Source organism: Nicotiana attenuata, unplaced genomic scaffold (genome assembly GCF_001879085.1).
Source record: "Nicotiana attenuata strain UT unplaced genomic scaffold, NIATTr2, whole genome shotgun sequence".
Taxonomy (NCBI): Eukaryota; Viridiplantae; Streptophyta; class Magnoliopsida; order Solanales; family Solanaceae; genus Nicotiana; species Nicotiana attenuata.
In genome coordinates, this window is record NW_017673476.1 from 89,122 (window position 1) to 113,942 (window position 24,821).

Consider the following 24,821-nt stretch of genomic DNA (forward strand, 5'->3'; position numbering starts at 1 on the left):
TTTTTGTAATTTTTAAATTTCTGCTTTTTCGTTTTTCTGCACCCCCACCCCCACCCCAACTGCCCTCCAAACCCCGCACAAAAAAATGTGTTTTTATTTTTTTTTATTTTTTTACTTTTTAAAATAAATTTTAAATTTTTATTTTTTCGTTTTTCTTCACCACCCTCCACCCCTCACACCACCCACTGCCCCCCACCCACACAAAAAAAAGTTTTTTTTTTTTTTTGTAGTTTCAAATTTCTATTTTTTATTTTTTCTGCACCCCCCCGATTTATATTTATATATATATATATATATATATATATTTATATTTATTTTTAGTTTTTTCATCTTTCGGTTTACAGGTTCGAAATTTTACAAGTTCCAAAGTTATGAGTTCGGAGGTTTATATGTTTGGAAGTTTACGTGTTTAGAAATTATAAAGTTTACAGGTTCAAAAGTTCGCGGTTTCGAAAATTTAGCGGTTCGGAAGTTTATGAAATTTATGGGTTCGGAAGGTTGTTGGTTCGAAAGTTTATGGCTTCATGTTTGTTGTATCTAAATTATTTATGAATACTCTTGAGAAGTTATTTTCCTTAATTTGCGTACCAAACACCGAAAAATGAATAAGATTAGCTTAATTTACGTACCAAAGACACCCTTAAATATATGAGTAAAAGATTATCAAAATCTCAATAAACATCACTCCCTCCGTTTCAAATTAGATGAGGTACTTTCCTTTTTAGTCTGTTCCAAAATAAGTGACACCATTTTTAAATTGAAAATAATTCAACTTTAAACTCTTCATTTTATCCTTATAAGAAGCTTTTAGAACCACAAAAATGTCATGGCTCCACAAAGCTTTTAAGACCACAAGTTTCAAAAGTTTCTTTTTTTTTCTCTTAAACTCTGTACCGAGTCAAACTACCTCATCTAAATTCAAACGGAGGAGTACATTCTAAGCCCGTAATTTTTGATATGCAATGGCTTAGATGGTAAAAATATAAATATTGAACCCATTAAATTAAAAATCTGTGTCCGTCTCTGCCATACCTACCTTAATAAAATGAAAGTTAACCAATAGAAAGCCACTCTTTATTCAAAAGCTTCACGTAATAAGCTTTAGGTCTTTTGGAATTTTATATTCGATAGATGGTCTCATTATTTGACTTTTTTATTCCCTTCAATGACCATTAACATGTCTATAAAATGGATCTCCATTTCTATCAAAAGCCCCTTCCTCCTCTCTTCATCTCTTCCATATATGTTCTGAAACTCTGCTTTAATCATATTTCTCTCTCTCTCTGATCTTTCTCCTCATCCCTAATTCCTCTCATCTTCTGCTTTGAAACTCTGTTACTCTATTTTCAGAAGTTTACGTTATTCTCTTCCTATAATTTCACTTATTTTAATGCATAGCTATAGAGCCTTGGTTCTTGATGTTTGGGACTCATGTCTCCAGTAATTAGCGAAGTCCTTCTTTCTGGTTTTACCATTAATTCAACCCTTCGTCGTGGAACTCACTTAGTTCAATCCTTCTCTGTTGCCTTCCTCTACTGGTTCTACGTGTTCTCATGAATATACCTTCCGTTTTAGTTTCTTCTCGCTAACTTAATATTAAGCTCCAGCAAATATCTATAACCTTTATTCTAATTTAGCTATTATTACTGATATACTTATTCATACTTTATTCAGTTATAACGTGTTACAATACACAATTATTATGGCTTCTTCTCCTAGTGGAACATCTTCAGGGTCAGAGGATATTCAGCAACTAATGGACCAAAGAAAACGCAAAAGAATGATATCAAACAGGGAATCAGCAAGAAGATCAAGAATGAAGAAGCAAAAGCATTTGAGTGATCTAATGGTTCAAGTGAATCAACTCAAGGATCAGAATGATAAAATTGTTACTAACATAAATATGTTGACTCAGGTTTATTTGAACGTGGAAGCAGAGAACTCTGTTCTTAGAGCACAAATGGCAGAATTAAGCCACAGGCTTCAGTCCCTAAACGAGATCATTAACTGCTTAAACTCTGCAGCAACAATAATTGACGACACAGAGGTTAATGGTGAAGATGATTTCTTGAATCCTTGGAATTTGCTACATGTGAATCAGCCAATCATGGCTTCTGCTGATGTCTTCATGTACTGATCGATCTATATTATTTGGTCATTGAAAAATCAATTAGAGAAAAAAAAAGATATTGTTGTTTGTAGATTCTTGGCTTGGCTCTAGATGGAGGTGTTTGGTTAGGTTCACTAATAAATAATTGGATTTTAAAGAGAAGAGAAGTACTTATTAAATGAGGGTTGATAAAATAGTTGTTGGCACCTTCTTGGTTTGTGAATGGGTTATTGCTACAATATTAGTATATTAAGTTGCTTGTCTCTTTTGTTATTTTATTAAATATAAAGATAATCCCATTAATCTTGTGTGTAACACACTGCTATTCTCTTTGTTTATAGTTAATCTCTCTTTATTCCTTTAATTAAATTACTTTTGATCGGAACCAGCTATATAGCTAGGAAATTCCTCTAGTTATATTTTTAGGGAAAATGACACTATGTTGCTCTCAAAATAATAGCCGAAAAAAGGTATATTTTTTTGTATATATATAAATTCTGTATGTTATATACAAAAATTATACAAACTTTATACACTTTTTCAGCTACAAAATATAAATAGTTTCTGGAGTGGGCTAAAGGTTAAAAGTAAATACATATTCTTAGCGGGTGCTTTAAGATCAATTTTAGTTCTACTTTATTGCAAGTAGTGATATAAGTTTATACAATATCTATCACTTGGGTAATTTTTGCTGAAGTGATCATTAAACTTTAATAAATGGAGAATATTATAGTGGAAGTTTCTAGTGGAGGTTCTTTGTCATTTACTTGATCTAAGGGTTCAAGGCTTCTCGGACGTGCTGGAAAAGAAAATATCTATAAATGGAAATTATATCAAGCTTGAATTATTGGCAAAATAATATCTTAATATGATTAATATAATAAATACAACAAACTAAACCTAACTATGACTAATAATTGTTTAGAAGATTATTTAAGTCGTTATCACTAGCATCATCATGGAACTCCACGGCTATGGTTTTTTTTCTCGCCTTCTCTATGATGGGATACATAAACTGTGTTCATGAAATTTGCAAATTCTTGAGCAGATTATTTCCTATCCATTTGACATAATTTAGATTAGAGTTTAATTTACATTCACGGTAAGAGTTTCATTTACCTGCACTAACATGATAAGACATCTTTCACAATATTTCATAAGTTGATCCCATCCACCATTTAAATATTTAAATTACATTGAATTTATTAAAAGGATCTTGCATATGTTATGGTGTAATTGTGATTGAGATGAGAAGAGAATGCATATATATATATATATATATATATATATATATATATATATATATATATATATATATATATATATATATATATATATATATATATATAAACAAAGAACATTTTTAACCACTTCAACTACGTTTTGAAAAAGAAAAAAAAAATTAATGGACAAAAAGTCAAAATTGACTATACCATGTATAGCTTATATAACAGGTATCTCAAAATTAAATAATTATATTCATCCATCTTATTAATATATTTTAAAAATTTATCTTAAACATGTTTATATTTCAAAATAAAATGACTTGAAAATACCTATTCAAGAAATTGTTGTGTCTGTTGTAACAAAGATATGAGGTATTATTGTATGGGTCAAAATCTTATCAAATGAATCTTGTTAAGAAAGGATAACTAAGGCTGATTAGGCCGAGGTCATGCTTAAGAAGTAACATATTGGCGAGCCGAGTAACTAGGGTCGAGGTCGAGTACTCAGATCAGCCCAAACGGCTAGTTTAGCAATAAGATATTTTAGAGGAATATTCTACAGAATATTCTCTGCACTTGTACTTTCAGTTAGGTAAGGGATACGTCCCATATAAGTAGGAATAGAGAGAGAGAAGAAAGAGGCATATTATATTCTATATGAGAAGCTCTCTCTTGAAAAGTTGACTCTCAAGTAAAACTACAAACATTGTCGTTACAAAATATTCGACTTGTTGTTGATCCCAAGATTTCTCACATTAGATCCGAGAAAGCTCTCTATATTCACACATTCGTTTGTCTTACATAATTGTCAGAGAGAGAATCATCCACCTCATTGAATATTTGGGTGAATCATTCTCTCTATTTTACATTTACTGCCATTTAATATATTTATTGCTTGTCATTACTCCCTCATACATTCATAACAATACCATTAAACACCCCCTTGGTATTAAATATCCTTGTATGCAATTTTACAATATTGATGTCTATTAATTTTAGATCAAGGATTAAATGTAGGATTTACTCATTATCATCTTATTTAATTACTTTAACAAAATGACTTAACACTTTTTGGTCAAACAATTTGTCTGTGGGATTTTCTAGTTAAAAGTTTAGTTTCTTCTAGATCTAAAAAAACGCACAAAACTTTGCAAAATCCCGTATTTCCTTGTTTGCACAAATCTGACATGGCAGGCAACAGAGAGGAAAAGAAAAAGGCGATAGCCGACCTCACCGCCAATCTCCTCGACACCGTTAATGAAGTGGAGAAAGCGGAGTGCAAAGACATAACACCAAACACCTCTCCCAGGCGAAACAGCTCGCCTCCGCCTCTCGGTAGCGTCACGACTTCGCACGGTAAGGGCACCTTTACATCCACGATAGAAGAGGCACCATCAGCAGTGAAAAAGTTACTTGAGGCATGGTTGACAAATACGCTAACCGGCTTCCTCGATAAGCCCGCTCGGAGGTCGAGTAGGGAAGAGACAAGGGCTGGTGTGAACAGCACGCCCCTCCCCCCGCAACAGGTATTACTCACCATGTTAGTGATGCAGGTAACGACACCCTCGCAGCCATTTTGAGGAAAATGGAGGAGATGGAGAACGAGAACAAAATGCTCCGTAGCCAGATGAAAGAGCACCAAGAAAGGGTAGACAAAATACCGGGCGCCCCAAAACTTCTACCAAAAAGAGACGCCGGTCGGTTTGTTGAGCAACCACATACTGACGAGGCTGCACCGCACGCCATACCAAAGACCTTCAAAATGCACCGTACTTAAAAATATACGACGGTAAGACGGACCCGGAGGATCATGTGATGTCACTGCAGTAAAAGGCAATGACCTCGCAAAGGAACAAGTGTTGTCGATATTGCTGATAAAGTTTCGAGAAACCCTAACCGGGGGAGCATTGACTTGGTACTCACAGTTACATGTGTGTTCCATATAAACGTTCGAAGAAATGGCGGACAAGTTTGTCACCACCCATGCTGGGGCTAAAAAAGCAGAGGCAAGGGTGAACGGCATATTCGCCATTAAGCAATCGCCTGGCGAAGGACTGAAGGACTTCCTCGCCCGGTTCAACCGCGTAAGAATGACCCTTCCAAATATATCTAAGGGGATGGCGGTAGCCTCTTTCTAGAGTAGGCTAAGCAGAAGTGGATCGAGGGTGACCAAAAAGTTGCTAAACCGACTCATAAAATATCCTCCAACCACTTGGGACGAGATACACAATGCCTATTGTGCCGAGGTAAGAGCCGACGAGGACGATCTCAACGGACCTACCCAATGTTTGACCTCGCTCCAAATGACGTCTAGGAAAGACCGGAGAAACGACAACATGAGAGATCTAGCGGGATCCCGACCTAATAGCCTTACATTAGAGGCACCCTCATGCAACCTCCACGCCACGATGAAGGTCCATCCAGGCCGTGAACGGGAATCCACCGAAATGAGAGAGGTATGCCCCCTTTATTATCTGCTCACAATTTCTATGTTACCCCCTCGGAAATAGTCTACGCATTGGAGAAGCTCGGCCCAAAAGTAAAATGGCCGCAGAAGATGAAATATGACCCGAGCACCAGAAAGTCAAATGCCCTCTCCAAATTCCACCAAGAGCGGGGTCATAAAACAGAGGATTGTATCTCTCTAAGACAGGAGGTCGTGAACATGCTTCACCAAGGGCACTTGAAAGAGCTAATAAGCAATCGTGGGAGGGCCGATTTCGTCCGAGAGGGGGAACAACACCAGGGACCGCCCAAACCACCTTCCCCAGCTCGGACCATTCAAATGATCATCGGAGGAGGTGACGACGCATCAATCACCAACGTGAAGTTCACCACCACCCACAAACTCAAACGGTCCATCACCCACGAACGGTATGACGAACTCGAAGGAAGTGTCATCTTCGATAAGTCAAATACCCACGGTTTGGTCCTTCCTCACTATGACGCTCTAGTCATTACTTTACGTGTCTTTGATACTGATGTAAAATGTATTATGGTCGATGACGGAAGCGGCGCGTGCATCATCTACCCTCGAGTTCTCACCCAAATGAAGCTCGAGGACAAGATAGTGCCACGTTGCATCACGCTAACAAGCTTTAATAATGCAGTTGAGCGGACATCTGGAGAAATCACATTGCCCGTCCTGGCCGGCGGTATCACTTTGGGGACCACGTTCCACATCATGGACCAGGATACGGCATACAACGCCATCATAGGCCGACCCTAGATACACGCCATGAAAGCCGTCCCCTCCAGCTTATACCAAGTCATTAAATTTCCCACCCCCTAGGGAGTATTCTGCATCCGAGGAGAGCAACGCACGGCCCGAGAATGATACCGCATCGCCCAAGACTGCACATACACCCAACAATTAAAAGGAAAGGCCGAGGAGGCATAGCAATTAATGAAGTCGAGGTCAGATGGAAATGAGAGGAAAGACGTCATCAGAGACCCCGAAATCGTAGAAGCCACAGGGTCAATTGTAGAGGACCTTGACCCCGTCCAACTAGACGATGACGACCACAACAAGAAAGCTTTCATCGACTATAAGCTCCAAGATCCAAGTAAATTTCGCCAATTCTTAAAAAGTAACATAAACCTGTTTGCTTTTTTCCCATGTAGACATGCCAGGTATCCCGAAGGAGATAGAAACTCACAAGTTGAACGTCGACCCATTTTACCACCCAGTGAGGCAAATTAGACGAAAGTTCAACTCTATAATAAATGACGCGGTTTGCGAAGAGGTCAAAAAATTGTTAGTGAACGGTTCTATCAAGGAATCAAAGTACCCTCAGTGGGTCGCCAATGTGGTCATGGTGAAAAAGAAGAACGAAAAGTGGCGGATGTGCATAGACTTCACAGATCTGAACAAAGCCTGCCCAAAAGACTCGCTCCCGCTGCCCCATATCGACCAACTCATTGACGCTACAGCCGAGCACGAACTGCTGAGCTTCTTGGACGCCTACTCGGGCTACAACCAAATCCTTATGGAGGAGGAGGACCAGGAAAAAACCACTTTCATCACCCACCAGGGGATATACTGCTACAGGGTGATGCTGCTCGGGTTGAAAAATGCAGGGGCAACATATCAGAGGCTAGTGACCAAAATGTTCAAAGATCAACTCAGCAAGACCATGGAAGTATATATAGACGACATGTTGGTTAAGTCAAAAAGGAAGGAAGACCATATCGACCACTTGGGGGAAGCCTTCGACATACTCAAACGGTACGGCATGAAATTGAACCCCAAAAAATGCGCCTTCGGCGTAACCTCTGGAAAGTTCCTTAGCTTTTTGGTATCGCAACGAGGCATCGAGGTCAAACCCCGACCAGATCAAGGCCATTGAAGGAATCCCAAAAAATTTAACCAGCAAGAAACAAGTGCAAAAGTTGACCGACCGTATAGCCGCCCTGTCGAGGTTCATCTCGTGGTCCTTCGATAGGTGCCAAAAATTTTTCGGCGAACTCAAAAAGGATAACGGACTCCAATGGAATTCTGAGTGCGTCGATGCCTTAAAAGAACTAAAGGCCTACCTGTCTTCGCGACCGTTGCTCGCTAAGGTAGAGCTCGGAGAGCGTCTCCTTATCTACCTGTCCGTGTATGATGTCGCAGTAGGTGAAATCTTGGTACGAGAAAATAAAGGTACGCAGTCTCCAATTTATTACATTAGCAAAACTTTGGTCGACGCTGAAATGAGGTACCCCTACCTCGAGAAGCTAGCTCTGGCCTTGGTCATAGCTTCACGAAAGCTTAGACCTTATTTCCAGTGACACCCCTTCTCGGTGGTCACGACTTCTCCTCTAAGGAGTATCCTGCATAAACCCGAACTGTCGGGCAGATTGTCCAAGTGGGCCATAGAACTGAGAGAGCACGATATAACCTATCAGCCGCAAACGGCGATAAAGTCACAAGTTCTTGCTGACTTCGTCGCCGACTTCAATGTGAAGATAATGCCCGAAGTCGAATAGAAAACCGCCAGTACCGCCAAAATACATGACCAATGGGTTGTGTACACCGATGGCGCTTCTAACGTATCAAGATATGGATTGGGACTCGTGCTCGAGGTCCCAACATGCGAAATAGTTTGCCAGTACATACGATGCCCTGATATGACTAACAATGAGGCCGAGTATGAGGCCGTGATTGCAGGGTAAAAATTGGCACTCAGGTACGGAGCACGACGAGTAGTCCTGCGATGTGACTCGCAACTCGTCGTCAACCAAGTTACAGGGACTTTCCAAATTAAGGAGCAACGACTACAGAAATACCAGGCCAAAATTTGCAAACTATTACCCGAGTTCAACGAATGCCAGCTCGATCAAATACCCCCAAGCGCAGAACATCGAAGCAGACAGCCTCGCTAAATTGGCAGCGACCACCAAAAGCATAACCGAAGAAGGGGACGTGGTTACCCTTCTCCATTCATCGATAGATCAAATCGAGGTACGAACTATAAGCTTGACTTGGGATTGGCGCAATCGTATTATCTTATACTTGCAGGACGGAGTGCTCCCACCCGATAAAAAAAGCCAAGAAGCTTCGAATGCAGGCGGCTAGGTACAACGTCATCAGTAACGAGTTATACAAAAGGACGTTTGGCGGCCCCCTAGCAAAGTGCTTAGGACTAAATCAAACGCGGTGCGTCCTCAAAGAAGTACACGAAGGTCACTGTGGAGCTTATACCGGCAATTGAGCTCTCGTTAGATGAGCTCTCGTTAGATGCCTCATACGAGCAGGCTACTATTGGCCCACGATGAAAAAGGAGTCCCCGACTTCGTAAGAAAATGCGAGCAATGACAAAAATACGCCCCCATGATTCACCAAGCGGTCAAGCACCTCCACTCCCACCTCGCCCTGGCCTTTCATCAAATAGGGAATGGACATCGTCGGACCCCTCCCAGCGGGATGAGGTAATGTACAATTTCTTTTAGTTTTACCTGACTATTTTTCCAAATGGGTCGAAGCAATGCATTCGCCCAAATATGCGAGCAAGAAGTAATCACATTCATATGGAGAAACATCATATGCCGCTTCGGCATCCCCAAAGAAATCAGTTGTGACAATGGGCCCCAGTTCACTGGGGAAAAGGTCACCAAGTTCTTTGAAAAATGGCACATCAAAAGAATACTCTCCACGCCATATCACCCCGCAAGCAATGGTCAGGCGGAGTCCTCCAACAAATCAATATTGAACATCATGAAAAAGAAGCTCAAGAACGCCAAGGGACAGTGGCCGGAATTGCTTCGGGAAGTGCTATGGGCATACCACACAACGCCGAAATCAAGCATAGGAGAAACACCATACTCAGTAGTCTATGGGACCAATGCAGTAATACCAATCGAGGTCGGAGAACCTAGCCTGAGATATTCACATGAGAGCGGACCGGTTAACGACGAAGGCAGGAGGCAAGACCTCGATGAAGTCGGGGAGTAAAGAGATATGGCTTACATAAGGATGGTCGCTCAAACACAACAAGAGGAGCGATACTACAACAAAAAAGCCAAGGTTAGACCACTTAGAGTATGGGACTACGTACTCAAAGCCAAAACACAGGCGAGCAAGGATCCACGAGAAGGAAAACTAGGGACTAATTGGGACGGCCCATATAAAATTACAGCATCAACAAACAAAGGGTCATTCCAACTAGAAACAATGGAGGGGAAATTATTGCCAAATAATTGGAACGTCGCCCACCTCAAGTACTTTAACTTCTAAAGAAAAGATGTTCTCTGGGCCGTACTCTTTTTTCCCTCACCTGAGTTTTGTCCCAACTGGGTTTTCTCAGGGAGGTTTTTAATGAGGCGACAAGGGGGACATCTCGAAGTTTAAGGCTCGAGCAGGATAAATTGCAAGTTAACAAGTTCATTGTTCGACCCCTCAAATACTTCTCCCGGCCGAACAATAAAGGGACTAGATAGACTGGGACTGGAATACCAGCCCGAAAAGCATGTAAACTTCGATATATATGAAAGCAAAGCATACAAACACTGTTCGAATCAAGTTTCTACTCTGCATAGCATTCGACCTCGTTCGATCAACTAAGAGTCTGCATTCGACCTTGCTCGAGTCAACTCACATTCGAACTCGTTTGAATTAAGTAACATTCTACCTTGTTCGAATTAATTGAACATTCAACCTCGTTCGAATTAATTAACATTCGACCTCGTTCAAATTAACTCGCATTCAACCTCGTTCGAATCAACTAAGAATCAGCATTTGACCTCGCTCGAGTCGACTCACATTCGACCTTATTCGAATTAACTAACATTTGACTTCGTTCGAATTAATTAACATTCGACCTCATTCGAATCAACTAAGAGTCAGCATTCGACCTCGCTCGAATTAAATAACAATCGACCTCGCTTGAATTAATTGAACATTTGACCTTGTTCGAATTAACTAACATTTGACCTCGATCAAATTAATTAAACATGCGAACCCGCTCGAATTAATTAACATTCGACCTCGTTCGAATTAACTCGCATTCGACCTCGTTCGAATCAACTAAGAATCAGCATTCGACCTCGCTCGAATCGACTCACATTCGACCTCGTTCGAGTTAACTAACATTCGACTTCATTCGAATTAATTAACATTCAACCTTGTTCGAATCAACTGAGTCAACATTCGACCTCGCTCGAATCAACTCATATTCGATCCTGTTCGAGTTAACTAACATTCGGCCTCGTTCGAATTAATTAAACATTCGACCTCGTTCGAATTAACTAACATTCGACCCCGTTCGAATAAACTAACACTCGACCTCTTTCGAATTAATTAAACATTCAACCTCATTCAAATTCATATTCGATCATACTCGAATTCAACTCATGCTGACTTAAGTCCGATTTACAACCTCGTTCCAATTAAGTGCGACATGGGAATTCACCCAAGTTCAACCAAAGATATACTCGACCATGTTTAAAATAGCAGGTACCAACACAACTCTTCCAAAGAAAAACATTCGAAGAAAAGTAAAAGGGGCCAAGAACATACAACAAAAAGTCATGATCATTCCATTCCAAAAAATAAAATATCTTACAAAGGGCCAGAAAGACGCCCCCACAAAAAAAGAATCAAAAACTAAGTACAAAAGTATCACACCACATCATCTCTGCCTTTGCCATCGCCTCCGTCACCTCCACCTTCGCCATCTCCTCCGTCACCGCCCGGTCCAGCAACGACATCTCCATCACCTCCGCCTTTGCCATCGCCACCATCACCACCCGACCTAGCAGTGCCATCTCCATCATCACCCCCGCCATAAGGATACTCATCGTCATAACAAGTATCAGATGAAAGCCCGTCCAGGTCCTTTTTACCATCACCGGTCCTCGGCGTAGCAGGGTCATAACCACAGGCAATCCTAGCATCACGTGCTTTAACACGGACATCTTCAAAATCAGCTTCAAGAACCTTCCCCGCTGTCATCAAGTTTCTATATATGTCTACCTGAGCTTCAGCGTGTATACACATCTCGTATGAATGCCGAGGAACGTCTGGGAAAGCAGAAGCATGAGAGGAGGACGGCCGAGCCAACAACCGCGCCTTCTCGGCCTCAAGAGCGGCAACTTTATCAGTTAGGCTCGAGACATCTCTCTCAAGCCTGCCAATTCGCTCATCAAGCCGCGCCTCCTTAGCGCGGCCGTTGCCGCATCAGTTGCACGTTCAGACCTGATGACGCGGATAGAGTCCTCCAATGCCGCCACCTTTGCCAAAAGCCGCTACCCGGGCTTCCTGGGTCCCCTCCAACTCTCCCACTTTCTTAGTCAACTCTCCACTCAGGCCGACAACTCTAATCGAGCTTTGCTCAAGATCGGCTCGCAGGGTCGCCACTTGCGCTTGAAGGTCGACGCATTCGGCCACGACCCTCTTGCTCACCTCGAGTTTATCGTCCTTGTACCTAAGAAACCCTTCGGGCTCATTTAACCTGCCGATGGTTCGCACAAGCTCCTGATCCTTCTGGTCCAATTCATCTCTAATGGATTGGAGATTACCGCCTGCTCTAAACTATGCACGCATCTCACGGTACTTGTCACGATACCGGAGGTACTTTGAAACCATTTTCTCAAAAACAATCTTCTGCTTCTCCTCTCGACGGGCGCTCTCGATCTCCAAAATAAAAGTCTAAAAAAAGAGAAGAAAAAGGAAAAGCCGAAAAGAATTCGTAGAGATAGAAAGGGGAAAAGGAAGCAAAATGCAAAAATAACGAAGAAGGAAACTCACCCTCAGAGCCATCCCAGATATCCCTAGTGACAAGTCGGCATCCTTGAGCGCTTGAAGAGTCCTTTTCTCGGCGGCGGAGCAAAGAGGGGCAAAAGACGGGACCACCCTCGCCGTAGTAGCCAACAAATTGCAGTCCAAAGGGATTACGATCGAGCGAGAGGATCCATTCGTTCTCACCTCAACCCGGGTAAACCCTTCGTCGAATATCCTCACTTTCTCGGGATCAACATCGGAGCCGGATTCATAATCATCTACGACCACTCCTTTCGCCCTCTCCTCAGCCGAAGAGGGAACATCGGCCCCCTCTGACATTGACGGATCACTCCTTGGAATGACCATAACCTCCTCTGGTCGCTCCCCTCCTTCCATGGAGACAATCTCCACATCCGAAGAAGGCACGATCTCTGCATCTAAAGCGGTACCGCCCCTCGTTTCAGCCGTGGTGAAGTCGGGACCACCCCCCACGGGCTCCTCGTCCTCGCCGTCAACTTCTATCCTTTGCCTTTTCAGTAGAGCCTCTTCATCTTCGCCCTGTGATGACTCATCCACCAAATGGAACACCGAAGAAGCTGGAATCTCCGCTAGTGGGGTAGCAACTTGGCGGCTAGGTCTACGCGAGGCCGGGGTCCGAGAGGTAGCAGCAGTCTGAGCGGGCTCGCTTGCAGCCGCAGCAAGTAGAGGCCCGGTCGAAGTACTTGACTGGCAAAAAGCGAGAGTAGGAGCCCTCGCCCTCCTTGAAGCTCTCCGACCTACCAGCGAAGAAAGATTTGAGTAAAAAAATGAAAGGAGAGAAAGGACAGTACAAAGGTCAAAACTACTAAAGATCAAAGTAAAATGACTCACTAGCGGAAGGTCTGCGCCCAAACCTCTCATTAAACTGCGACCACTCATGGATCCCCACCGTATGTGGCAAAATCTGGCTCACCCGATCACGAATGTCGGTGACTAGCGAAGTAGGGTCCTTTGGTCCCACGACGGCGAAGGTGTATTATCGTACCCCTATGAAAACTTGGGGCGAAGAGTTGAAGCAGATGACAGAGAGAAATCCCATGGTTGGCCAGCTCCGCGTACTTGATAAGTATAAGGAAAAACTTGTAGATCTACGGGGAGAGCTGAGCCGGGCACACACCGTAATAACGGTAGAAGTCATCCGCCAAGGAGGGAAGAGGAAGCGTATAGCTGACGACGAATGGATACGCATAAAATGCACAGTACCCTGGGCAATGTATCTGCACCACGTCGCTATTAACAAGGATAAGTTCGACATGGTCTGGGATTCGTCTGGGATTCACCATTTAGCCGTAAATGCAACGAGCGATGCCACATCCATCTCGAAAATGACGGGTTCAGGATCATCGTCAGGTCGGTTCTTGAAGTCCGACCTGATCCTCCCCGAACGTGGAATTATCTCATCCACAGTTGGGAAACTCTTATCTTTTGCAATGGCCACCCCTTCTTCATGAGAAGGCATGTCCGCAACCAACGCGGCAGGATCAGAGGCTCCCTCAAGGTTAGAAGATGCACTAGATTCGATTTGTTGTTGGTCCCAAGCTTTCTCACATCAGATCCGAGAAAGCTCTCTATATTCTCACGTTTGTTTGTCTTACATCATTGTTAGAGAGAGAGAGAATCATCCACCTCATTGAATATTTGGGTGAATCATTCTCTCTATTTACATTTATTGTCACTTAATATATTTATTGCTTGTCATTACTCGCTCATACATTCATAACAATACCATTAAACGGCCCCTTTGTATTAAATATCCTTCAATGCAACTTTACGTTATTGCTGTCTCTTAATTACAGATCTAGGATTTATTATATTTAACTAGGATTTACCCATTATCATCTTTTTAATTAGTTTAACAAAAAGACTTAACACTTTTTCGTCAAATTATATTGTTTTACAACTCCAAGACGTAAATAGAGTTAGATTTTCCTAACTATTTACTTCTCTTCTTCACCCTCAAATATCCACGTCATGCTCTTGCGGAAATTCAAGTATTTTGTGGAGTTTGAACTTCTTTTGGCTTTGTAAATTTTTTGAAAGATTTCTGCTATATACTCCATTAATATAATAGGTTTTGAATTCCTTAAGAATCATTTTCTGTTTCTGCAATTTATGTAATTAAGTTTACTATCGAGAAAAGAAATTTTTTATAATCAGGTACATGCAGTGTGAATTATAGCATTTGATTATTTACAAGGTATTCTTTGCGCGTTGAATAGCAAAAAATCACTAATCGTTAATTACCTTCCCGCCTTAATTAGTTGCTCACGTCAACTTCCAAGTTATTGTTATGCACATCTAAGCATTCACGAGTACCTTCTATAATTCATTATTATTATTATTTTCTTGTTAAGAAAGAAGAAAGCATGAGTTTAGACAAATAAATTACACTTAACCTAATTAGGATCGTCGTTTTTTCGGGATAATACTGACAAAGAAACAAAGCATATGCTAGTCCACTAAAATTTTCTTGTAACAAAAATGTTACTATAATTAAGCAATTGTACATGTCAGGTTTTTTTTCTATTTCTTTATTCTTAATCTCATTGTCGCACACTCCTTAAGATATAGGTAAAGATGCCTAATCAAAAATTAATTAAAGATCCATATCTGTCGGTGACGTCTAGTCTTTTTCCAGAATAAAGTAAAGAGCACCGATTTCAAAATTCAGGCCAATTAAGGGCCTCTCATTTAATTAATTAGATTATTACTTCTTAAGAGAAGTGTAAGAAGTGGCATGTAACGTGTACAACCTGTTACTGGAGACTAATGGCCTCGCCCCAATCAAAGTCATAAGTATCCAATTAGTCCTTACTAAAGTGATTGTTGTACTTTGATTTGGTCTAATTAGTGTTGCTTCTTCTTGTTCTTTTTACAACTATAGGCATGTGATTAACAATATTGGGATATGTGGTTGGAGCATAATCTGCATAAAAATTAGGGTAGCCTACTTTATTTGGCTTTTATTACTTCATGATCTGATTGCATGTTAGGTAAGGCCATGATATTTATAAGTTAAGAAACACAATTAGACCATATGTGGACAACCATAATCAGAAGATTCCGCATGCTTTTACTGAACAGAAATGTATAATTCCACATCCAGAACAAGGTCATTCACTCCAAAAAAATAAAAAGAAGTATACTAACTATATAGGGTAAAATTAAAATCCAAAGACTTGGATCTCATTTATCTTCCCCCTTTTTTTTTTTTTTTAATCAATCGTAATAGTTGTTAATCTATTCATCTTCTATATTAAAATACATAGGGCACCGAACGAATTGATATTATAAAAATGAGCTCTCTCCAAATTCCAAATTCTCTCAGTGGGTGAAAGGAAATAATTCAATCTCTCTATAACCTAAAAAAGAAAGGAAAAACAAAAAGATGAAATAACCATGTAAGGGGTGTGCACGATGAGATTAAGGAAAGGAAAAACAAAAAGTTAATGCGACCAAACTCTATTGTTTGATTCAATCGGGGGATAAATAATGTGGGATAAATAAAGATACTCCACGGGCTAAGTTATTCCATGGGATTAGCTATCCAATAAAGAGTATGGAAAAACTAATAATACTATTTGGTATAAAATCTCTCCAGGGATTAGCTAATATTCATAAGTAAACATAAGATAAATACAATCTCAAAAATTCTATCTCTGCATTATTATCGTTATCCCGCTAACCAAACGAGGAGTGTAATTGTTTTATTTTGATAATTTATCCAATATTTTGTTTGTCAAGCACTCTTGTAAATGGACTAGCTAGGATGCGTTGCAACTTTAGTTTCGAATTGGGCTAATAAACTAGAAGTCTCGGGGGGATTTGCAGCGGTACCCACTTTTTATGCCACCTTTTAACCTATATTCTATTTTTAAAAATTATTGATTTCGTAACCAACTAACAGAAAATCCGTGTTAATATGACCATTATACCCCTTCCAAAACATATAAAAGTGCGTCTCTCCTCCGTATTCACAGATTCAAATTACAGATCTCCTCCGTATCTCCTCCATCAGTCAGTTCCTCCTGAGAACGCGTCTCGTATTCAAATTCCATATTCAAATTCAAATACATTGTAAGTATTCAAATTTATCTCCAGAATTCAAAATAGTTTTTGAATTATATGTTTTCTGGTTGTTTGACGAATTTCAGTGAAGGAATATAAATTCCATATTCAAATCAAATTCATCTCCAGAATTCAAAATGTTTTCTGATTAATTCACTGAATTCTAATTTAATGTGTGATATGTTAGTAGAACTTAGCCCTAGGAGCTGAAGTTTTTAAGTAATAACTTAAACTTCGCCTGACAACTCAAGTTTTTAAATTATTACTTAAAAACTTCAGAAGGAGCATGAAGTTTTCCTGCTACACTGGTTAAATTAAAAAATGATATTGCACTAAATAAACTTCGGCCAAGCAGCTGAAGTTTTTTTGTTATTACTCAAAAACTTCAGCAGGAGGCTGAAGTTTTCCACATACACTGGCTAAATTAAAAAAAACATATTGCACTAAAAAAACTTCGGCCTAACAGCTGAAGTTTTTTATTTATTACTTAAAAACTTCAGAAGGAGCCTGAAATTTTCCTCCTACACTGGTTAAAATTAAGAAAATGATATTGCACTAAAAAAAACTTCGGCCAAGCAGCTGAAGTTTTTTTGTTATTACTCAAAAAACTTCAGCAGGAGGCTGAAGTTTTCCTCCTACTGCTGAAGTTTTTCCTCCTACACTAGCTAAACTAAAAAATCATATTGCACTAAAAAAACTTCGAATAAGCAGCTGAAGTTTTTTTGTTATTCTAAAAAAAACTTCGAATAGTTCGTTTCCTCTGCTATTTTTCGAATTTAAATAGAATAAATATTAAAAGAAACNAAAATATACTTCGATCAAATATAATAATTCATTATCTATAAATACCTTCACGTTTGTCTTCCGCTGTGCTTTCCCCAGGCTGCATGCCTTTCTCAATATCAGCATTTCCAGCATCATTCAACTCTGAATCAACGTCGACAACCATTGCAGTATTCTTTGAAAGGGTTTTCTCAACTTTACCTTCATTCAAATGAGCATCATCACAGAGTTTTTGAGTTGTGGCAATTGAACCACAACTAGTTTCAACTTCCACTGCATATTCATAAAAGAGGGGGAATACATCAAGTAATTTTTCTATATATAAAACACAAAAAAAATTTATACATGTAGTGAAAATTTCACTACAGGATATTATTAAAAAAAACAATTAAAACTTCAACTCTAACAAGGCTAAAGTTAGCCAATCACAAACAAATACTTCAACACTTATCTAAAAAAAAAACTTCAGCTCTAGAGCTGAAGTTCGACAGTTATAAAAAAAAAAACTTCAGCTCTAGAGCTGAAGTTCGACAGTTATGAAAAAATACTTCAGCTCTAGAGCTGAAGTTCGACAGTTATAAAAAAAACTTCAGCTCTCGACAGTTATAAAAATACTTCAGCTCTATAGCTGAAAGTTCACCAGTTACAAAACCAAAAAATTCACCAAAAAAACATGTTTTGTAATTTGTACCTGTAGTAACAATTTCCTGTGTAGCAACACCTAGAAGTTCATTGCAAATCGCTATTACTCCTGCATATCGATCGTCTTTCAGATTCGAAGTACCAACAGGTGCTTGATCACTTTTCGAAGCACAACTCGGTGAATGTTATTCAGTGCCAACAACTTGATCATCTGCACCTTTCTCTCCACCTTGTGGTTGAACAAGTTCAACGCCTCCGGCAGCCGCTTCATTATATGTAGCATTATCATCTGCGACATTAGGCAATGCATCATGAGCAGTATGTTCTTCAGTCTCGACAACTTGATTATGAGCACCTTCCTCACTACCAATATTCTCAGTTGATAAATGTGCTTCATCATTTACATATCTGCTCAATCTATCAGGACTGGAACGTTGCTCTTCAACTTGTTCTTGAACATTTTGATCTCCTTCAAAAGCCATTGGATCTTCACAACAGTCATTCATCCTGTCATATTCTCGATCCATTCCATTTGATTTGTTGACAATCGTAAACAACTGTTCAAACTTCTCATCGAAATATTCCTAGAAAAAAAATTACTAAAAATGATTAATCGGAATAAAATGAGCACAAATAAAAAGACTTCTCTATAAATTAGCTTACTTTCACTTTTACAAAAACAGCATCCACAATAGCAGTTCGCTCCTCCTTTTTAAACTTATCAAAAACTTTGTTCACGATTGTGCTTCTTTCTTTTTCATTTTCCCTTTGAACCTCCGTCGTTAACCTCTACAATAGATAACACAACAAAAATTCAAATATAGAAGAAAACTTCAGCTCAAAAAACATGTTGTACTTTTACAAAAACAAACCCAAAAAACTTCAGATAAAAACTTACATAGCATATTTTATCAAATAATTCATCTTCATCAAAGTCAGATGTAGATGGAGTAGAACGACTCTTGGTACGAGATGCTTCGCCAATAAAAGGAGTTTGATTCAGTTCTTTTGGTTGATTCCAACTACGTGGTAATTCACCAATGTCATGAGTTTGATTCACTTCTTTTTATCGACTCTTTGTAGGTGGTGATTTACCAATGACAGGATTTCGATTCAATTCGTTTGGTCGACTCAGAGTAAGTGGTGATTTACCAGTTGAAGGAACTGCATTATCTACATTTGAACGAATCCTACTGCACGGCAATTTCCTAATTAAAGGCATTGAATTCAATTCCTCTTCTGCAGGAATTATATCCAATACCCTAAAGTCGCGATATCTCTGTTTAATACAAAAAAGTATATTATGAGAAGAAAAAAACTAATACATCAGCATATTATTACAAAATAAAAAGTAACTTACTTCATGAGTTTTGAACATATAATAAAGTTCAGGAAATTTAGGCTCTCCCACACATACATAACGTAACATCCTGGGGATCTGAGGCATATCAAGGTACTCATCCTCTGCTACATACCTCATCCGAACATCTGGGAAGCGCTCATAGAACCAAACACATAACGGATATGGAAATACAGTAAGTTTATACTCAGTTGCGTGATGTTTGTTCTGCTTGTCCAATACATGTTTCAATGAATAAATGAGCTTCTCATAAGCCACATTACCCCAGGGATATTCAACACAAGCCTTCTCTTCCTCAACGATAGATGCATACTCCTCATTCACACATGAATCGTTATTTTTCCCAAACAAAATAGACTCTAAAATAAGAATTTCCACAAGCGTAACTGCATCTTCATCATTCTCGCATACGTGTGGATAATTCACAACATTCTTTGGAATTGCATTGCGAGTCATAAAACCTCGAATATCCTTCAGATACACACCCTTGGACTTACCAAAATACCGGTTTAGAACAGTGCTCTTTCGATTAAATGCTTTTTCAATATTATGTGCTGTTATCAACAAACCACACATAATGTGAAAGTCTTCAAGGGTGAAGGAAACATCATGCCCAAATATCTTGAAACTAATAGAGTCTCGATCATTCGTGAATATTCGAGAAAGACACAGACAATGAACCAACTTCATGCTGCATTTGATATTCTCCATAGCGATAATGTGTTTAAATGGACCATTACTAAGCTTAGCCTGTTGTGCAGGAGTCAAGAAAGATGCAATTAAACTCTTCAAATCATGGTTCCCCTTCCAGTAACCCTTAGAGTTAAACCATTCTGTAAACTCAAAATATCTTTGTCCTGGTTTTGTAGGTAGAGGCTGAGGGACATAAGGACCCGGGACTACTACAGGTAGTCTAGGTTTTTTAGGTGCTTTGCCTTCTTTAGCTACTTTAGGATCTTTAGGTGCTTTAGGAGCCATCTGTCAAAAAAAAAGTAAAAGATACAAATAATAACATCAGGACATTATCAAAAAGATCATTTAAAACTTCAACACCTAAGAAGGCTTAAGTTCGACAGGTATAAAATAAAAACTTCAGCTGAAGGTTTTAATTTATTACATAAAACTTCAGAAGGAGCCTGGCTAAATTAAAAAATGATATTGCACTAAAAAAACTTCGGCCAAGCAGCTGAAGTTTTTTTGTTATTACTCAAAAACTTCAGCAGGAGGCTGAAGTTTTCCACATACACTGGCTAAATTAAAAAAATCATATTGCACTAAAAAAACTTCGGCCTAGCAGCTGAAGTTTTTTACTTATTACTTAAAAACTTCAGAAGGAGCTTGAAGTTTTCCTCCTACACTGGTTAAATTAAAAATTGATATTGCACTAAAAAAACTTCGGCCAAGCAGCTGAAGTTTTTTTGTTATTACTCAAAAACTTCAGCAGGAGGCTGAAGTTTTCCACATACACTGGCTAAATTAAAAAAAATCATATTGCACTAAAAAAACTTCAGCCTAACAGCTGAAGTTTTTTGTTTATTACTTAAAAACTTCAGAAGGAGCCTGAAGTTTTCCACATACACTGGCTAAATTAAAAAAATAATATTGCACTAAAAAAACTTCGGCCAAGCAGCTGAAGTTTTTTTGTTATTACTCAAAAACTTCAGCAGGAGGCTGAAGTTTTCCACATACACTGGCTAAATTAAAAAAATCATATTGCACTAAAAAAACTTTGGCCTAACAGCTGAAGTTTTTTATTTATTACTTAAAAACTTCAGAAGGAGCCTGAAGTTTTCCTCCTACACTGGTTAAATTAAAAATTGATATTGCACTAAAAAAACTTCGGCCAAGCAGCTGAAGTTTTTTTGTTATTACTCAAAAACTTCAGCAGGAGGCTGAAGTTTTCCACATACACTGGCTAAATTAAAAAATCATATTGCACTAAAAACTTCGGCAAGCACAAAACATTCAGCCAAAAAAACAAAACACAAATTCAAATCCAAAAATAATGCCAAAACATGAAAAAAACTTCAGCTCCTATCCTAAAGTATCATTATCATCTGTTTAACTCTGAAAAGTTTTTAAAAATTTGAACGTCGAAATCACAGAAGAATTTATAGAAATTACATTAACAGCATGAACAACCTATCAAACTAAACCCTATCATAAATACATGAATATCAAAACCCAAAACCAGAAATTAAATCATAAAACAAAACCCAGAAAGTTAATGCAATGTACCTGTGATTAAATCGTAATATGGGAACAACGACGACTAGCAGTTGAAAATTCGAAAGAACGACGAAAACCGTTTAATTTCTGAGAAGAGCAAATCGAAAAACGCGAATAATGGGAGAGAGAAACAGTAGAGCACTAGCGTATACTTGGAGAGAAAGTAGTCTTTTAACAAAAAAGGGTAAAATAGTCTTTTCAAATGGCTTTTAATAAAAAAGTGGGTATGGGTGCAAACAGAAAGACAAAGCGGGTACAGGTTAAAAGGGGGCGCCCAAATAGGGCGCCCCGTGCAATTTTTACGTCTAGAACCAAGAAGGATGGCCCAAGATCTCTTTTAGTTACATTACCAGCAAATCATTTTTTTTGTAAGTAAAAGATTTTATTTATCAAATATAATTATGTACAATCAACACATAACAGTATGTTTGCTTAGCATAACTCCAACTAGACATGATGCCCCAACTTGCAGTTACCTAATTCTCTCTACTTTTCTACCACATTCATCTCGTTCTACCTAGCCCAGTTCTGGATACCAATTCAACTGTTCCATTGCTCTCACTAGCCTAGGGAACAAACTAGCCCTCACATGAATTTCCTGAATGAATAGTCGTGTTATATCTTTGCCTGACCTCTTCTTCTTCTGGAAAATGGCATAGTTCCTTTCTTGCCAAACATGAAAGACAGTTGCTGCAAAAGTCATTCTCTATATTGCAGTCCCTCCACTCTTGCCTTTACCAAATTTCTCTATCCATTGGATCTCTTCTTGCCAAGTTTTCTTCAACCTATGTATTCGTTGCCAGTACAATAATTGTTACCATATACTTCCAGTGACTTCACACTCAAAGAAGAGATATTGCACTGTTTCATTCTCCTTTTCACATACGGAGCATATCTGATCTGGAATGATGCCTCATTTGGCTAACCTTTCTTTTGTAGATAGCCTATTTAGCAATGCTAGTCTCAAGATGAAAATCCACTTAGGCATTCCCCGATTGTTGCATACTAGCTTCCTCCATGTCACCTTATGGAAGTCGCATTGCATATCTTTGTAGATTTGTCTAATTGAGAAGCTCTCCTTTTGGTGAACATCTTCTTAGTGTATCCAACTGTCTCAAAGTAATGCTTAGCCTTGGATGTCTTCTGCACAATCTAGGAAGCACTCTTTGGTTCGGTGTTCCATATAGTTTTGTCTTTTATGTAGTATGAGTGTACCCATATCACCTATAATTTCTCCTTCTTTGTGCAGATATTTGATAAAAGCTTATATATTGTTGTTTTATTCCACATCTCCACATTTATAAAGTTAAGGCCCCCTACTACCTTAGGAGCACAGAGCTTTTCCCAAGCAATTAGTGCATTTTTGGTAGGTTCAGCAACGCCTGTCTACAGAAATCTTCTACACATAGCCTCTATGAACTGTATGATTTTCTTTGGTAATATGAAAATCTGAGCCTAGAAGGTTTGAATAGCAAAAAGGACACTCTTCACTAGCATAGCTCGTCCTGCATAAGATAGATACTTAGTGGTCCAGTTCTAAATTCTTCCTGGCATCCGATCAATCAGTGGCTCACATTGTATTGCTGTTAGCCTCTTTGTACTTAGAGGAACTCCTAGATATCTAAAGGGTAGGTCACCTTTGGAGCATCCTAGCAGCTCCATGATTTGTTGCTGGATATGGCTACTAACTCCACCAAAGTAAACATTGCTTTTGTTTGGATTTGCTATTAAACTTGAGGCTACAGAAAAAGTTTGGAACTCGTTGTAGAGTATACTCACAAACTGTATGTCTCCTTTAGAAAATATCAATAGATCATCAGCAAATCCCAATTGAACTAGGTTGACCTTTGCCTATTTAGGGTGAAATTTGAAGCTCTTGTTCTCCTTCAGAGGCTTCAATAACCTACTCAAGTAATCTATAGCCGTTACAAATAGAAATGGGGATAGGGGATCCCCCTGTCTCAGCCCTTTCTTTGCCTCAAAAGGTTCAGTTGGCTTGCCATTGATAAGGACTGAATAAGAGACTGTACAAACATAGTCTAGGATCCATTTGACAAATATCTCAAGAAATCCCAGCAACTTCATCACTTGCTCAATGTATACCCATTCTAAAGAATCATAATCCTTTTGCATATCAATTTTCAACATGCATCTTGGAGAAAGATTCTTCCTCCCATACCCTTTAACTAACTCATTGCTCATATTGATGTTATCTGTAACCAATCTCCCAGGTACAAAGGTTGTTTGACATTTGTCAATTAGATCATGCATAATACTCTACAATCTAAATGTTAGTACTTTAGAAATTAGCTTGTAGAGGACTGTATATCAAGATATTGGCTTAAACTCATATTTGCTGGATTCTTCACTTTTGGAATCAAAGTGATGGTTGTGCGGTTGATGGCTTTATACATTGCAGCAGTTTGAAAGAAATCCATTACTGCATCAGTGACTTCATCTCCCAAGATATGCCATGTCTTTTTGAATAAATGAGCATTGTATCCATCACACCCTAGTGTGTTGTTATCATCAATATCCGTAATAGCTTGCTTTATTTCCTCCCTTATGACTAGATGGATGAGCTGCAGTTGTTGTCTATGATTAAGGGTGTATCCATTTTGCATAACATCTGGTAGGACAACTAGCAACTGAGTTGCAGCTGTCCCAAGCAGGACTTTGTAAAAGGTCAGAATCTCCTTTGCAACTTCATCTGCACTATGCAGTAGATGCCCTGCACAACTAGTCAGCTTGCCAATGTGGTTCCTTGCTTGTCTATTTTTCATACATGCATAGAAATATGATGTGTTAGAGTCTCCCAATTTCAGCCATTGCACTCTTGATTTCTGCGTCCATACACTCTCCTCAACTATCAGCCATTTCTCCAATTCCATTTTTGCTAATCTTACCTGTTTAATTGCCTCTGAATCATAGTCTGGTATACATCAGATTTTGGATGGTGCTTAATTTATCCCTTGCCATATGTATCTTGTTTGCTACTCCACTAAACTCTTGCTTATTCACCCTTTTCAGATAGACTTTCAACATTTTTAATTTTCTTCATACATTCGTCATAGCTGTGTCTCTACCTTTATGTCTCCAGCATTGTTGAACCCTTGTAAAATCCTCATGGTTTGCCAAGCAAATTGAGGAATTTGAATAGTC

General features: G+C 39.1%; 2 protein-coding genes across 2 annotated transcripts; one reads left to right on the forward strand and one right to left on the reverse strand.

The window, feature by feature from the left end:
- The first annotated feature begins 1,185 nt into the window (after positions 1-1,185).
- On the forward strand, positions 1,186-2,427 carry LOC109216476 (bZIP transcription factor 11-like). Its single transcript, XM_019380636.1, has one exon. The coding sequence runs from the start codon at positions 1,703-1,705 to the stop codon at positions 2,135-2,137; it is 435 nt and encodes a 144-aa protein (XP_019236181.1). The 5' UTR covers positions 1,186-1,702; the 3' UTR covers positions 2,138-2,427.
- A 21,538-nt stretch (positions 2,428-23,965) lies between these two features.
- LOC109216474 lies at positions 23,966-24,550 on the reverse strand. The gene has a single exon (XM_019380634.1). It carries the CDS (start codon positions 24,548-24,550, stop codon positions 23,966-23,968), a length of 585 nt encoding a protein of 194 aa, XP_019236179.1.
- Positions 24,551-24,821: the final 271 nt, after the last annotated feature.